The 17,740-nt window shown below is 45.4% G+C and overlaps 1 protein-coding gene across 1 annotated transcript in view; it reads left to right on the top strand.

Moving 5' to 3' along the window:
• plppr2a (phospholipid phosphatase related 2a) overlaps window positions 1–17,106 on the top strand; it is a gene marked incomplete at both ends in the record, with an annotated part of 46,731 nt that extends 29,625 nt beyond the window's left edge. The window contains 5 exons of the mRNA XM_080009419.1: window positions 13,327–13,447; window positions 14,436–14,686; window positions 15,408–15,584; window positions 15,709–15,836; window positions 16,998–17,106. Of these exons, the coding sequence (XP_079865545.1) occupies window positions 13,327–13,447; window positions 14,436–14,686; window positions 15,408–15,584; window positions 15,709–15,836; window positions 16,998–17,106 (786 nt within the window). The remainder of the gene's footprint in view (window positions 1–13,326; window positions 13,448–14,435; window positions 14,687–15,407; window positions 15,585–15,708; window positions 15,837–16,997) is intronic.
• Between the last annotated feature and the right edge of the window lie 634 nt (window positions 17,107–17,740).

Raw genomic sequence — 17,740 nt, 5'->3', positions numbered from 1 at the left:
GAACATATTAACATAAGCACATTTATCATATAACCATTGTCTGCATGTACAGAAATAAGGTTTTAAATGCAAAGTGTCTTGTACAAGAAAAAAAGTTGTGGGGTACCTTCCCTTCCCTCCCTTATAACCCATATAGTAAACATAACAATCTTCTAACTATCAATTAACCTGTCACACTCTACCCCACTTTAAAAATGACATCCCAACATTTTAATTATACCTCCTAGCCCTTAACATCAATACATGGACAGCAATGAAACTGAATAGGCATGTTAATAAGCTCACCTTGTTTAAGGGATACAGACTACCGTGCACTGCAGTCATGAATACTGATTTTATCAGTCTTTGTGCCCAAACACTTGGATAATTAATGCATACAGAACCATGAGTCCATACACTTGGATGGGTCATTTAATTTTCCATATAACAGTTCTGAAACCCAATACACACAAATGTAGTGTGATGATGACCTATAATTAATATTTATAGTTCAGTTGAGTTCAGTGTCGTGCTTTTTCCGCTCAGTAATTCTCACACGGAGTATCAGATAATTACCCAACTACTTCTTAATCAAACAGTGAATGTTTGTTTAGAGTAAAAGAGTTTGATAATATGGTAAAAAGGTTGAGGTAGAAGACACTACATGCACATTACATGAGTGATCGGTGACACGGGGTCTCACATAACAAGATCTTTCACCAGGGGGAATCCCCGACGAGTCTGTCAGTTCTTCAAACTATGATTTGTCACGAAAATACACGCCAAAATTGACGACGGAAATTATGTGATACCATGCACAGGACAGGATTATTTATTTATTATCATATTCTTGATCACTGTAAAAAACGAATAGAAGCAGAATCCCTTGATCCTCCCCTCCCCCTGACCCCGTGTCTGCTCTCATTGGCTGTAGCTTGTTGCACTGCTCAATATCTTGCTGGCATCTGCTAGCGCTCAATGAGCGCTCGGCGAGCAGTCGGATCACAATGTGAGCAGTTCACACCACATGCTCATCGCTCACAGGAGCGCACTATGACTTTCCTCTGATCTGAAGCTTTGTTCGGCGATCTCCAAAAACCTGTCAGAGACTGGAAAATCAGGCAAGAATCACGTAGTTTGAATTAGGCATGAGGGGGAAATGATTTACTACAGATTGATTAGGAGGGATTGCATTCGGATGCGCACAAAGGCGCAGATAACTCACTTTAAACCGAATAATAAAAATAATGAAATCGTCGTGCCCACACCAACATCACTTCGCCATGAGCTCTACTGGAGTTTGGGCTTAATGCATCGCAGTTCCCTGGGTCACCGTAGTTTGGCTCCGGTGGGTGCAGTCTCATCTCATCTTTAGCCACAAGTACTGTCGCGGATCCTCCCGTACTGCCGGGTCTGGAACAGCGATTGCTGTTTGGCCGGAATCTTCTGGGCTTGGTGTATGGTAGATTGGTGATTCGTGGGCAGCTTCAGGAAATTTCCCGCACTCTTTTGAATGTGGGATTGTTGATTTGTTCAAAAACAGCTTGATTACAACAGTCGCATGGCCACACGGCATCAAGAAAATTTATAATTAAAACAAGGTTTATCAGCAAGGCTTGATCGAAGGTAGAAGGTAGAAGGCAAACAGGTTTTCAAGTTAAAAAGGCGTACTTTAGGATCTTTACAACTTAGCAGAGTCGTGATTGAAGTTTCTTGATGATTTTGATGTATTGATGAAGAAGGAGTGACCTCTGACGCTGACTTGATTAAATTAATAGGTTTATTACAAAAGAAAAGACAAAGAAAAGGAAAGGCTCTGCGGCAATGTGCCAGTAAAGTAAGGTTCCGTGGTAACAAGGTAAAAAAAGAAAATAAAAGAAAATAAAATCACACACATAAATAAATCTTGAAAGAAAATACAAGATACAGAATATAATTGCGCATTTGGAGAATTACCGATAGTGGCAGCTAGGGGGCGTCCAAGTTCAGCAAATGGAACATAGTTTAATATTACACAATTCATTATTTCATGTAAAGTTTTGTCATTTCTCATTTGTCAAAGTCAACAGTAGTATCGTTCTTCACAAAATCACCTAAGATCAAACATTATGGTGCTTACACATCAATTTAGATATTTAGTTCAGTCCAATCTTCTTCTTAGGAAAACACAGGGTTTCAAGAAATAGTCCACAGTACATGAATCGGCCGTTCGCGGATTTCTGTTGTTCCACAACAGGGGGTGTCCAGGACACAAAGGAAAGAATTGAATGCGTCTGCTGCTATCGTCCTTTCGGCGCCATCTGGTAAATGCCTTGATCGTTGACGCCTGCTGTCTTACTGTTCTCGTGGTGTCACAGGGTTCTGATAGAGAACTTATCCTCTTTAAAGTAGATGCTCTCATTACACAAAACACACAGCTTTTAACCGTCTCTGTGTTCCTTATTTCAAAATGAACACAAGGCAATTAGGTATAATTCAGAAGAGGCAAAAAGTATATTTTAAATGTGCTATATATATATTGTAGTCTATTACCAGGGCCACCAGGAGCCACTAATAGCTATTCCTTTGGTAAAATCTTTTCTCCCTGTAAAACTTGGCCCAGTCTGTCATAAGTCAGAGTCTAGGGTTGCCTCCTCAGTTATGTTCCCTTCTGCTCTGTCTTCTCAACGACTTCATCCTCTGAGTTCCTCATGTCTGTTGCATCAACATCCTCTGGATTCGGTCTACTTGTACCTCCTCAGCAATTTGAAGAGGCTCACTCAGTTCTGGGACAGGTTTTCACTCTCCGGATAAAACGCTTGTGGTGGGAGTCTTGTTTTATTTAGCAGTGACTGAAAGGAAGTAACATGGTAACAGTATGTTTCTGTGGGGTATCCTTGTCCTGCCTCTGCCACTTTCTGGTTCCACCTCAAACACCAGACTGTCCTCACGTTTCTGAATTTTGAAGAGATAAATGTTGCCCTTCCAGTAGGAGCATATTTTCCCTGGTCCTCCCCTCACAGCCAAGTTTCAGGACATCTGGACACTGCTGCCCACTTGCAGTGTGGGACCATTATACTCTCTTGTCCTACTGTTTCTTTCCTCTATCAGCTGACTTGGAAGCATTTCTGGAGGCGATGTGATAGGCCTCCGTAAAACTCTGTCGCCACCTCTGCCTGAGCAGTCCTGACTTTTTAAACCCTAACAGGAAGTCCACTGGAAGTCTGGGTGGTCTGCCAACAAGTAGATACAATGGAGAGTGTGCCTGTGGCCTCATAGGCACGCATGACCTTTGGGAGGTCATTTTTTTCTAGTCACCTTTCTGTTCTTCAGTGGGTGTTCTGAACATTGAAAGAGATCCTTTGTCTGCCCATGTGTCTCATTTCCTTGTGCAACACATGAGTGGTCAGTAAACGCCTGGGAGCACAAGCGGACATTTTGTTTGAGTCTTCCAGTGCATGGTCCCATCGGCCCTGATCTCTAGCTTGCCCCAAGACCTTGTTCCTTCTGTTGTACTAGAATGCCCTGTTCTGTCGCCCTGACTGCTTCCTGACAGACTAACTGTGTACACTGACTCATGTAGCTCTCAAAATCGACTGGCATTCTTGATAAGCCATCTGCATCTGCGTTTGCCTTGCCTGGCCTGTACTTTATTGTGAAGTTAAAATCTGCTAACTCTGCTACCCATCTCTGTCCTCCAGCATTCAACATTATTATCTGTATATACCACAAAAGAAGGGGCATGAGAGAGCGCATGTAGATGGTGTGGGCCATCTGCAAGCGAGAACCTCTAGGTTTACTGAGTGTGGTGATAATTTCTCTCTGGAGGGGTGAGCGTTCTGGATCCAACGGCTATTGCCTTCAGCTTCCGTGGCTGCACTGGTACAGCACTGCTCCAAGTCCTGCCTGTGAATCATCAGTGTGCAGGACCAACGATTTATTCAGGTCTGAGTAGCCTTGGAACGGAGGGTTGGAGAGTTTGTCCACTAGGAGTCTCAGGACCTGGTGATGACTGTCAATCCATGAAACTGGTGTTGTTGAGGGCAACTGTCATTGCTGTCCTTTCTTTGTTTTCCCCTCTGTAGACACAGGCTTTGCTATAAAGAAAAGTCTTTAATGTATAACCTGTAGTAGGAGAGGAAGTCTAAAATCTGCCTGACTTCTCTCACTGTGCTAGGGTGTGTTTATGTCAGGGCCTGTACAGGAGCTACCTCTGCTGAGTCCATACTATGACTTTCTTTTTTATCATTATCCTGCCCAAAATCCGAACTTTATACTTAAAGGGGACATAATATGTCCCAGACAAGCAGACAAGCCCCTAGTTCTGAACCAATGGAGTTTGAGCACAAGTGCCAGGTTCTGTGAGCCAATGGAGCAGCCAGACTCTCACACACAGGGATTTTTTTGTTTAGTTTGTTTCGTACACGGATGAAAATAAAATAACATCAAATATAATAATACATCTACGATAAAAACACACTATTTTTACTCAATCTGATGGTGCAGATGACCATATAAAGAAATCCGGCACGAGCTGATGTCAGCTCAGAGCAGTGTCAGAGCATTTGGAAGCCTGAAAGCTTTGTCATTTATTTACCTCATTATTTGACACTTTGGCCACGTCTGATACGATATATATATAATAAATATATGTATTATATACTGTTTATGACGAAAAATAAGGAAAAGCATAAAAGGTCCCCTTTAAACAGTTTTTTCTTTGGTGTAAGTTTTATCCCATGTTGCTTGTATCATTGCAGGAGTGTTTTTACATTGCCTTTAAAGGACTTACTGTCAACAAAATTATAATCCAGGTAAGGTAGGCAAATCTTGCCACACAAACCCCACAGATACTCCTTTATACTCTTTGAAATTCAGCAGGCACTGAACTCAGGCCAAAAGGAATCCTGTTTAGATTAGATTAGATTCAACTAATTGTCATTGCATAGAGTACAAGTTCTTGGGCAACAAAATGCATTTCTCTGCATTTTACCCATCCTAATAACCGACGTATCTAGGATAGGTAGGCTGCTATGTAGCGGCACCCGGGGACCCATTGGTTTGGGCCCCATGGAGTGATTAAAGAGGTGAGAGGCTGACTTTGTTCATCTACAAAGCCTTGGTGGTATGCCTTGCCTTGATCCAGTACCGAAAACCATTAACAATGCCCTGCTGTTGTTTAAGCTGTTCATTGATCACTTCCTCTATTACATCTCCTCTACTACAGGCTAGCACTGGAGGGCTCTGACCCGCTAAGTTTGAACTCTACCAGTATCCACCACATAAATGGAATTTCAATTTAATCGGCAGCAAGGCCATTCAGTTGTTCTGGCCCTAATAGTTCATATATAGCTCTGATAGTGCTATTGGATAGAAGCTCGGTCACCATTCGTCATTTATTGCAGTTGCCTGAGCGCCAGTATCCCACAGTACTGTCACTGGTACATCATCAAAAATACATTTTACCATCTTATGTTTCCCTATCAGTTAAATAAGTATTTTACCTTGTTTTGCTGAGGTAGTCAACCTTGCATAACTCTGGTAAAAACAAATTGCCTCTTCCTCTGCTCAGTGTTGCTCAACTAGCCTTACTGCTCTATACAGGGGTTTGTGTTCCTGCCTGTGGTGTGGGGGTGGTATGGTTTAAGCAGCCACCCCTGTCCTGGGTATGGATAATTGGGCCCGGGATCAGGGTGGCTCTATGCCTGTTGCTTGTTAGAACAATCAACAAGCAACAGGTAAAACCCCCATCCCCACACACACAGGGAGAGCCTCTGTCATGACAATGTTCCACCTGCTCCCAGCTTGTTCCATCTTGCCCACTCTCTACAATATACTTGTGTGTATGCAACATCTCTGCCTGTGTCTCTGTGTCGGAGGGCCCTGAAAACGCCACTCGGTGGCGTGTGGCAGGCGGATCTGCTATACTGCCATTCACAAATCTTACATAATTTGGAGCTATATACTATGGTTGAACAACCTGCACATTACTGGAACCTTCTGTAGGGGCATCCATGGGACTCACTGCTGGTCCCTCGGCGTTAACCCACTGAAATTTCCCTGCACCTGGTGCGGAGCTCTGCATCCTCTGCAGATGTGAACTGGCTAACAGGAAGCAGTGACTGCAGCTTCATCCCTCTCCTTTGTCCTGGCAGGCCCTACAGCCTAGTTCCCAAGTCTGCTTTCTCTCTGCCATTTGTTGGAGTTCTGCGGCTTGCCAATGTTCATGGAAGCAAGCACCATCCGTTTCATTTCAGCTACCTCTGTTCGATGCTCTCTTACCAGGGTGTGCATCTCGGGCTTAGGTGGGGGATGAGCTGCCTTTGTCCTTTCCTTGGAGAGCTCTTCAGTGTTCCTCACCGGCTGTGTGTTCTGGGTTGACGAGTTCAACGAACTATCCCAAGTGTTGCTGGTTGTCTGCAGCTCATTCACTCTGGGTGTCTTGGTGCTGTTTCTCTTTAACATATTGAGCCTCTCAATCTCAAAGTTAGCAGCTTCATTTACTATCCAATCAGGGTTCCATCTGTGAGGCCCAAGTTATCAAAGAAAGGCTTGATCCTAAATTTAATATTTTCATTGAGCAGCCCTGTACCAACTGACATTAGAAACATTTTGACTCGGTCTGCATTGTAGTATTACTCGGATTCTCTCTCCTTGGATGCAAAAGGAGCTTGTCTTTTAGTTTAATTGCTCTGCACAAAAAGTCTTGGGATTTTTTGCTGCTGGGAATTGGCTGGCGCTTCTGGTGCTTCTTCTCTTTGTTTTCAGGTTTGCCTCAGGGGAAAAGCCCTTTTCTTCCGTCGGGTGTCCGTTATGATGGATGTGCCCTTGTACAGAACCTCTCTCCTGGTTATCTTGCCAAAATACTGTATGTTGCAGCCAGAGACGCAGGCGGGCACTGGGATGTGGTTTCATTTGCTTTTATTTCTGCACTTAACATAAACAAACCAGCCTCTATTCCCTCTCTGAAGTCGGCCTGCACGTGTTCTCTGCTGCCGGTAAAACTTCTTCCTGCTACAACCACAATTAATAACCACCGAACAAGAATTCTGAAACTGATATTAACTGCCTGGTTTTAAAAGCACTCTTTTGGAAAGTTTAAGATCATAGAAGTTCCTAAATGAGGTGTAGCTTTCGGAGCTAGTTCTGTCAGACAACTGGACGCCGCCATACGCTTCCACGCCCTTATTTGGCTGGCTGATATTTAAGCAGCCAATCCCTCCCGCCCTACTGTGCTATCTGATGCATCCATCTGCTACTGGTAGATCACATGTGAAAGTGTGTCCGAATTGAATTGGAAGATACAGTTTACAAAATGTCCATTGACTCACTCAGTCATTTAGCAATCAGTATAAGTTGTTTATGAAACACATAAAGATCAGACTTAACAGATGTTGTCAAATTAAATAAAATACCTATCTAATTTAACGAAGCAGGGAAGCTGTAATTAAGCATCAAACAGCGAGGGTGCAACTGGCTCTACATTGGAATGTTTTGTTTTTTTCATTATTTAATAGATTTAGATTAAAAGTGTTGCATCAAATTCTGCAGAGGGAGGTGGAAGGTATCATGGAAATTTATTTAATCAATAAAACATGAAATCAGAAATAGAATCAGTAAGAATCAAATAAAAACAGTGAATTTAAATATAATAACTCTTTCGTACTTTTATAAAAAAAAAAATGAATTTTTGATACAGAGGTTTATTGTTTACTGTACATTTTAAGGTTTAATGTATTTGCTGTACTGTATGTTGCACAAGTTTTAAGTTTGTTGTTTTTCTGTGTTTTATTCTTAATATTTTATTATTATTGTTTTTATACGTATGAGTTGCTGTAATTGCTGCTGTATAAAGTATCTATCTATCTATCTATCTATCTATCTATCTATCTATCTATCTATCTATCTATCTATCTATCTATCTATCCATCTTAACACATACTGTATGTACAGTATGTACACTATCCATGCATTAACAGTCATGTGTCTTATCACTTTTTCACACATCTCACATCTTCTCTATCCAGTCAGTAGTTTGCATATCTTGATTGAGATGCATTAGCCGGCATCAGATTGTTGTTCATTCGGAGAGAAAAATGAACCCATAGAAACATGAAGAGAAACACTGGTGGCTCAACCACCACTCCGCTCCATCCATCCATTATCCCCTTTTCCACGGGTTGCAAAGTGCGATAACCGCAACCTCGGAGGTGCTGATCCGCCCCGCCTGCTTTCCAACTGTGTTTCTGGCTTTACAACGTACACCGTCAGCACCTAATTCGCTGAAGTCCAAAAACCGTCCAAAGCGCGGCGCAACCTCATGCGTCTTTTTAAGTCTGATCCTAATGCCTGTGGACGCGCGCGCCATCTCCACCGTCGTCCATTAGGCGTCATCTCGGGGTCAGCGTAGATGGCGGCGGATAATGGGGGCGCGCGTTGACAGCTTGGCTTCCCCCTTGTGCCTTTCACATGAATACCCTTCCTGATCTTGTCAAACCACATTCAATCAGACAGCGTCGCCAAGGCGGGCGCTCGTCAAGCTCTGGCTCTGGGCCGAGAGAGAGCGAGAGAGAGAGCGAGAGAGAGAGAGAGAGAGAGAGGGGGAGAGAGAGAGAGAGAGAGAGAGGAAGTAGACGGCGTATAGATGAAGTTTTAAGACAACCCTTCAGAAATCCCCTCTCCCTGATCATCCTGTAAGACTCTACATCTCTCGCCTCCTCCTTGTTAAATAGAAATGAAATGAGCCGCTGTGACAAAGCAGCAGGATTTTAGGCTTTCAACACACAGACTCACACAAAAGCCCACCAAACATCAAATGAGTGCAGCTTTGTTGACCAACTTTGTCGATCGCCGGAAAAGAGAGGAAACTAAAAGATCCTACCCAGTAAACCAGACATTCTTTAGTTGAGTGCTGGGGGTGGGTTTGAAGAGATGGGAAATATCACTGGGAGTAGCTTTTAGTTTGCTTCATGTCGTCAGTGGTGTTTTCAACCTTTTTTTTTCCAAGCCAGGTTACTGGGTCTGTATAGAGCTGAAATGAACATTGCTGCAAAAGGTGGAAACCCTGCTAGAATGAAGGGCAGTGGAGTCCTTCAATGCAAAATATCATCGTAGAGAGATTCCAGATGTTTCATTTGCTCTACACTTTGATCCTTCATCGTTACAGTGGGGGCTCAAAATTAGTCTTGAATGTTTTGGGTTTTTTTCTCCTTTATCTAATTCCTATTGTATTATTGTCTACTTGCTGTCCATCTCTTTGTTCCTTTCTGCCTTAAAAAGTCTGGAGATCAGAGACTACAGCAGCCATATTGGTAGATAGGTCCTTCTTTCATTTTATTTAATTTTTTACATTTTACATTTATTCTTTGCTTTTTATCTGTTGCCTATGTATATTTTTTTGCCTATATTTCTGTTTTTCTTTTTGTATTTTTTATCTATTTTTTATTTTCTAATTGCCCTTTATCATTTTACTGCACTCTACTTGTATTACTGCATGTGACAAATAAACATCTTGACTCTTACATCTTACATCTAGGTCTTGAAACACACCTGCTACAGTAGGACACCAAATGTTATTTTCTTCTGCCTGAAGGTGGGGCACCATAAGGAACATGACATTTGCCCTAATTTCTATTTAACTACATAACCTAAAACAGACCTTTTTCACCCAAATTTGATTGCTCAATTTGAATATTGTGTCTAACTTTATAGCATTGATCATTAGGAGACAACATGAAAAGCCTTCTGCCTCATCTTTTGACTACACTCTGAAATACGGAGCAGCCAAGCAGTCCAGAGGTGGGTGTACAGGCACCGTCAATAATCCATTTACACAGGAAATGGCCAAATACAAATTGACGCCAATTCGGAAAGCCAGCAGTCTGAAAGTATGGTTTGGATAAGAGGGTTTGGGGTCTGTTTTTTGTTGAGAATGTTTTTCTTTTTTAAACTAAATGAAGGGGGGAAATCCATTCTGTGCGCTGTTCCTCTGACCTTCCTTGGTCCAATCAATATCTTTTGTCCTGTCTTTCTTTTAAAGGGGAACTTATCTGATTTTTTGACATTTTACTGGTTATGTGGAATATTACATGTTTAACGAATTTCAATTTGCACTAGAAAGTACAACTCTGGAGAAGGTGAGGCCTTATTTGGAGAAAAAGTAAAGAGCCTGCCCACCATTTAGTTGATAGTGCAGGTTGTTTGCCAGCAGCAGTGGCGTTCCTCCAAAATTCTGGGAATTTTCTAAAAAACGATTTGAACACATCCACGGCTACCACACCACAGGGACAGGGATGCCCTCCATGAATTTCTCTCTCTCTCTTCTCTTGCTCCTCTCCACAGCCTTTGATTTAATCTCTTACGTTCTATTTGCGTCTTTTTTTTTTCGAAATAGAAGCAAAATCGTAAAGCTGGTGAGTCCGTGTTCAAAAAAAGTTCTCCTAATCCTAATGGAGCTGATTTGTTGAAGGCAATGACAAAAGTATGTCTGTGCACATGCATGGAAACGGCTGTATAGGACACACACACACACACACACACACACACACACACACACACACACACACACACACACACACACACACACACACACACACACACACACACACACACACACACACACACACACACACACATACCCACACCCACACACACATCTGTATTAACAACATCCCAGTCCAGTTGATGCTGCCTGTCGGTATGAATGTGTGAATCAGAGGAGAACTGGGCCGGGAGTTGGCGTCGCAGTCTTCACTTCTTGGTTTGCTGCTGCCTTTACTGTCTTTTTTTTTTCACCCCACATTCATGTATAAAACACAACAATGGCCCAAATATGACCAAGAATCACCAACACATGATGCATAGCTTGCGGAGCTTGTTCTGTCACGTCGCCACGTGCTTCCACGTCCTTACAGGCCCGGCCGACTGTATTTAAGCAGCCAATTCCTCCTGAACTACCTGCGGCGGTGGCTATGGGCAGGGACATGCGTCCTCACCCACCCAATCAAAAGTTACAAATTTGTTTTTTCAGAAATTAATTATTTTTCATGAAAATATCCCTGTAGTTAGTTATAACAACAAAAACATTGATTGAACATTGATACGAATTGCGTAATGCGCTGCACATACCTGTTCCCTGTCCCCCTTTCTTCAAACAAAACAAATAAATAATGTGTTTTTAATTGAAGATGTATTTATTTTCCTCTGTTTCCTAATGAAATGAAACAAAAAAAAAAATTGTAATTGTTTAATCTGTCCTTCCGTCTGTCAGTCTCACTCTCTGAACCCTTTTTCATCAACTCATCACTCACAATGAGTAACAATGGCATTGCTCTCTGTCAGCTATAAATGGTCAGGTGGTCGTGCCACCGTACAATACTGCGGTATCATGTGCTTCCAAACAGCTTTCCACCCACTGCTTCACAGCTTTTAGTGGGATAAGGTGTATTGTTTGAGAGCACTAGTCTGTGAGTAACAGCATACTGCCCCAATTATCACATTTGCCTTTTCAGTGTGCCCATGCCGAAAACCCCTCCACGCTGCAGTTACCCATGGAAACCGTCTTGTCAGTCACTGTGCTGTCTTTTTAATGGCCTCTTAAACCGCTGTCTCAAGTGTGACAATGCCGCCAGCGTCTCCCTTCTGATGCGACTGATTAAAACTCCCTCGGCTTTGATTTCATGGCTCATAACGGTGTTTAGGAGGGTTGCCATGGAGCCCATTAGCGTAATCCGTGGCGGGAGTTTCATTGCCCGTTATGGAAGATAGAACGGTCAGATGGGCACTTTGGAGAGGTGGGCCTTCGCACGCTAAGAGCTCACCCGACTCGGACTGAAGTCAATCATAGACGCCATCACACTGGAGGAGGGAAGAGGTGGACGTGGAATGAGACCGGGGATCACGCTTTCTTTGCCTGTGTCCATCACTGTCCTGACCTTTCGCTCTCTTAACTCCCACTCCTAAAGATAAAGGCGTTTGTTTTTTTTAATGGCGAAGACAGCCAGTGCAATAATAGAGAAAGGACCAGTTAATGTCCAGTTGGATCAGGCCTGTTTTGGACCCTATCACAAGGGTCCCCAACCACCGGGAGCGTTAGAAGGCGGCGGGGATTTTTCAGAAGCGATCTTATGACGGAATATCGGTGCCAAAACCCGCTAGCGGGAATGAGATCCACACGTGTGTAGCGGAGCCACCAGATACATCAAATGGCCGCGCACGCCTATTATTTTTGCGAGCGCTTTCACAGCACTCGCACCGTCACTCTTCGCGTGGCGAGAGGGAGATCCTTTCCGCAGCGCACGTTACGCGAACGGCCACGCGCGACCGTGCCTCCTGTACCGCATACCGGCAGCCTGTGAAAAGATTTGCCCCCTCACCATTTTTAACTGCCCCCAGAGTCACTTCATCCGGGCGCCGGGTCTGAGTTGGATGCTGTTTGTCAGATGCATTGGCCGCAGTCAGGCGCTTTTGGAGATTTAAGCGGTTTTAGCATAACAGCTAATTGCCCATATGTTGATGCCAAAATACCACCGGTCTGTGACTATTTAGTGCCAAAGGCAACTCAATGCAGCGTGAGTCACTCAATGAAGCCAGGAGAAGCATTGCAGTCCAGTCTCATGGGGACGAAATAGGACACCACAAGCGTGATGCTGCTCACCAAGCATTGGACGGGTAGACTTCTAGATGACTACACAGTACGGCCTGTGACAAACATTCCTGATCCTATTCTACCATAATCTACAACAGCCAGGGGCTTTGCTTATTGCTCATAAAACAGATGATTAAGGTATGTATTAGAATCATTTCATGACTATGAGCCACTAGCACGTTAGTCAAGCCGGACTAAACGGCCGCTAGAAAACGTCTGAACTGCAGGGATTTTGACAAGAGCATGCGGACAGTTCATGCGTGAACCAGGCTTCGAGTGGAGCTGGTTTCCATCAGATGATGAGGGAACATCTTTGAATTCATCGTAAGTCGTTGGCCTCTGCTTTAATGTGAGCCCCGCCTGTGGAGAATCCTTCATAGCCTAGCGATTAGCTCCCTGATCAACTACCGCTGTGCATATTTCATGCTCGGGTTCACTGACATCTGAAGGATTCCCGTTAATGCTCATCCGTCAGTGCTTTTTAATCACGCTGTCATTGGTATGTTTTTCCCAGTGAAGAACAGATTATTGTGGCAGTTCAAAACTCTGCTGCTCAGAACCGCGTTTTCACCGATGACCATCCAGCTGTCAGTGGGCTCCGCCAGAACCTTCCTAACCAAGGCTTCCCAAGTTGAAATCATCATATACAATGCGTACGCCCCAGTGCTTTGTTCTCCTCTTGCATGTAAACCGGCGTGTTTCACTTCTGTATGCGTGTGCAGATTCTGCTTGGGGAGATGTGCGCTTTCTTCACCAAGGCGGAGGGGACGCAGGAGAAGACCATCGTCACGGCCGATTGCTGCTACTTCAACCCCCTGCTGAGACGCATCATCCGCTTCCTGGGTGAACACGCTGCTTTACACTGTACATACAGCATGTCGGGGAGAGCATTTATCCCCCTTGTGACCCCCCCCCCTTCAAGGAAATCCACGGTATCTTTCGGTCTCAACCCGAGACCTGACGATGCTATAGTAGTACAATGAGGCGTTGTTTGGCCACTGCGATGGCCCCGCACGCGGTGTTTGGTTGAAGCTACTCTCTCAATCCTGGATGAATTGAAAACATCCTGACGCCTGTCACTCGGGGTGGCTCCCAACAATCAATCAATATGGCTGAGACAAAACCCCGCCCGTGCCTGCGGACGACGCAGGCTCTGGCGTGAGGACGCCGAAGCGAACGTAACCCTGTCGAGTCATAACCTCGATACGATCCGGATAGGAGGCGGCGGATGAAAACGCAAGGTGCGGACGCGGTGCAGTGCGCGTTTGAGTGCATTCGCGTGTTCCCCGCGTTTTGGGTTTGTTTGTTAACTTGCGCGAGAAGAGAGCAGGCCAAAAAAAAAAAAAGCGTGCATCGCTCCAAAGCACCGGGGTGTTTTGTAAGTTAATTACCTGGACGAGACCCGCTACCCTCAAGAGTTTGTAAACCGCAGCGTGAACATGAGTATGTTAATTGGATGATAAATTACATAAAGTACAAACTTTGAGGTAAGCTGATGGCAGACAACACGAGCATGAATATTAATATCCCAGAAACATTTGCATATTTGGCTGAGTGAGCCGAGGTGAAGACTTTTGTTGCAGTTTCACACCTCGGCTGATAACGTCTTGGGGGCTATTTTGGGGAGTGAGAAAAGACTTTGGCCTGCGTTTAATCTCGCACATGGTTTTTTTTGGTACTTTAGGCGCTCTTCTTACTCACAATCTGTCTAAATTCCGCCCTCTCTTCTCTATTCTACCTTTTCTCTCAGTCTTTCTGTATTTATCAGAGTTGTGTTTGGGTCATCCCAACATCTTCGACCATATAACTCCATCCCACCTCTCGCTCCCAGGTGTCTACGCCTTCGGCCTGTTCACCACCACCATCTTCGCCAACGCGGGCCAGGTAGTGACGGGAAACCAGACGCCTCACTTCCTGTCGGCCTGCAGGCCCAACTACACGGCGCTGGGCTGCCAGTCGCCCATGCAGTACATCACCGAGCGCCGCGCCTGCACGGGGAACCCGCTGATCGTCATGTCGGCACGAAAGTCCTTCCCCTCCAAGGACGCAGCCCTCAGCGTCTACGCAGCAGTGTACACAGTGGTGAGCACTTGCAGTACCTTGAGATCAATGTTGGGCAGTACAGTAATAATATTAACTTTCCCAAGTAACGAGTAGTGTAACGAATTACGAGTAAAAATTATTTTTTTTAAGACACTCAACAAAATCAGCCTCTCGTGTATGAACCATGTAGTGTTGAAAAAAATGGAGGTAGCTTCCGCTTTGATTTCTGAAGAGAGGGTTTTCAGCCTCGAGTTTTGGTTGACGCTCGCTACCACCTTGTATATGTAGCCAGAACCTCCAAATTTGGGCAGCAGCCACCCCGGTCTTGGTGTGCTGAGGTGAGGTGAGTGAAGCCACCATCCTGTAGTCTTGTAATTAGAAGTTTCCCCTTTTTGCATTGACTTTCATTCAGTTGTAGGTTTTCGTGAGTTTGGTGGGTTTGAATGGGAGACGGCGACATTATGGCCAGGCTGAATGAAATTGACACAAGCCACCAGTGAAGTACCATTATTTTCTGTTTTATGTTGATCCGCCTATCGCAAACTCACTTCAGTAAGTCACCAGAAATCTTTTGGAAATCCTGTTCTGGCCAAAAAATGATAGCTTTAATTAAATTGCTTGTGACTAACCTTAACACTAACAGTAGGATTGTGGACCGAAGTGCCTTTTGGCACTTCATTACAATCACACCTGAACAAACCATAGAACAAAGGAAATCTAAATTATTGCGCCTTTTGTGTCTGTGTGTGTCTCCTTGTAGATGTACGTGACTCTAGTGTTCCGGACCAAAGGCACACGGCTGACCAAACCCACCGTCAGCCTGACCCTGCTGTGCTTGGCCATGCTGGTTGGCGTGGTGCGGGTGTCCGAGTACCGCAACCACTGGTCTGATGTCCTGGCCGGCTTCTTCACCGGGGGATCCATCGCTGTGTTCCTGGTGAGGACAGAGGACAGTGATGATGGGAGGAAAACCGACGTGGGTAGAAGGACCATGGACAATGGACCATAGACGTTTTTCCCCTCAACTCTCCTTTGCCATGTATCTTTTATTTTCTCTCCAGGTGACCTGTGTGATCAACAACTTCCAGCAGATGCAGCCTCCGCCCCCTCCAGTGCGGCCCCAGCGCCCAGAGTCCATGCTGGGCATGCCCATGGTCACGCTGCCCTGCGTGGAAAGTCCACTTGAAAAGTTAAGTGGCCCTCAGGTAAGGGGCGGGTCTGGGTGTGAGGCAGGACTGCACACACACACAGAGGCCGGCGGAATGCACGTGCCCCCGACCCCGTGGTCTGCCAATCCCCCTCCGAATCGAAAGGCCAGCACCTCCTCGTACGCGTGCCCGAAGCCCCATCTTCACCCACAGCCACACCTCACCAACACCCAGCTCAATCCCCCAAACGCCTGCATGCCCATAATCGTGTCGTAGGCCGATAACAGCACAAATGGGATTTGTCCCGTTGGCTTGAAAAGAGCAGTGATTATATATTCCAGGGGATCGAGCAAATCCATCTGTGAAGGGGGAGCAGGCGCTTCCTCGCGTCTAAAGCCTACAGTATTACGTGGCGTTACGCATTTCATTTTCTTTTTTATCAGCGGTTTAGGGAACCTCTTATCCCTTTAAAGTGACTTAGCCTTTTTGGCTTACGCAGCCGAGCCGTAATTCGCCGTCCGTAGGAAATAAACGATGGCGGGTTCTTGGTAGGTAAACCCATCGGCAGGAAAAGCCTTTAAGTGTTAGTGCTGCTGTAGCCGCACCGTGCCGGCCTTTCGAGACCTGCTCCTTTCTGGGTCGCTGTGGCGACCGCGGCGGAAATCTTGTGTCGTAGAAAATTGTCTGGTGTTCCCTTGTGATCTGTCCTCCCTCACTAACCCTCACCTGATTGGCTCTCCCCCCTTCCCCTTGTCTCCCACCCTTGTCTGCTCTCCTCTCGATCTTGTTGCCATTTCCCCCTCACTCTCTCCAGCATCCTGCGCTGTCCTCCTCCTCATCCCCACCCTACAACGCCTACGTTCAACCATTCTAACCAACTTTGAAATCCTTTTTGGCTGTCTCTCTGTCTCTCTCCCCCTCTCCCTCTCTCTCTCTCTCTCTCTCGCTCCCCGCTCCCTTTCGCTCTCTTTCCCCGCTCGTCCCCTTTTTTTCTGTTGGATTTCTGTTTATTCTCTCAAATTCTCGACTGTACATCCTTTCCTCCTCTCAAACATTCCTCTTGATTACTCTTTCTTGGCTTTTTTGTTTCTCTTCTCCCACCTTCACCTCCCCTCTCCCCCCTCTTTTCTCTACCTCTCTCTCTCTCTCTCTCTACCTCTCTCTCTCTCTCTCTCTCTCACTCCTCTCTCTTTCCCGTGCAGACTCCGCGGGGCTCTCCCTTCACCGAGATCACATGACCATCAGCCCTATCGGTTCCCCGCCACTCCCGATGTCCTCATACCCTCTCGCTCCATTTCCAGCGAAGTCTAGACCAGGAGCCCGAGCAGCATTCGCAGCATTGTGCCGCCCACCAGGCCGGACGCTACGCCACGCTGCACCGCTCCTACTCCACGCAGGTCTAGACCTCCCGTACATTCACACACACACGCACGCACACACACACACACACACACACAAACACACACACACCTGGACACAATAACACACATTCATGCACGGACAGCGTGTAGCGTAAGCGAAGCACAACACAGACGCACAAGCACCCGGGTATGTTGCAGGGCAGTACAGCACAGCTTCACACACACACACACACACACACACACACACACACGTACACAAACACCGAGCCACCCCCCCCCCCCCCACCCTCTCCCAAAACCCAGACCGCCGGGGAACCGATAGGCAAACTCTTCAAAGACTTTTCCTCTTTGCCAGCGGAGTAAAGAGATAGAGACATTACAGTGTCAGGTGCAATCTCTCTCTTTAATAGTTTATTCTCCTTTTTTGCTTTTACTTCTTTCTCGAGAGGATCGCTTTTTCAGGGGAAATCAAACGACGGGATTTTTCTTGTCTTGTTTTTTTCTTTTTTTTTTTTTTTCTTTTTTTAATCCACATTTTCAAAACGGCCGTTCCACCGGTCTTCAGAGGAGCCGCATCTCTGCTT

Source organism: Zeus faber, assembly GCF_960531495.2.
Source record: "Zeus faber genome assembly, chromosome: 11".
Lineage (NCBI taxonomy): Eukaryota > Metazoa > Chordata > Actinopteri > Zeiformes > Zeidae > Zeus > Zeus faber.
The sequence above is the reverse complement of the archived record's forward strand: the minus strand, read 5'-3'. Positions and strand labels throughout refer to the sequence as shown.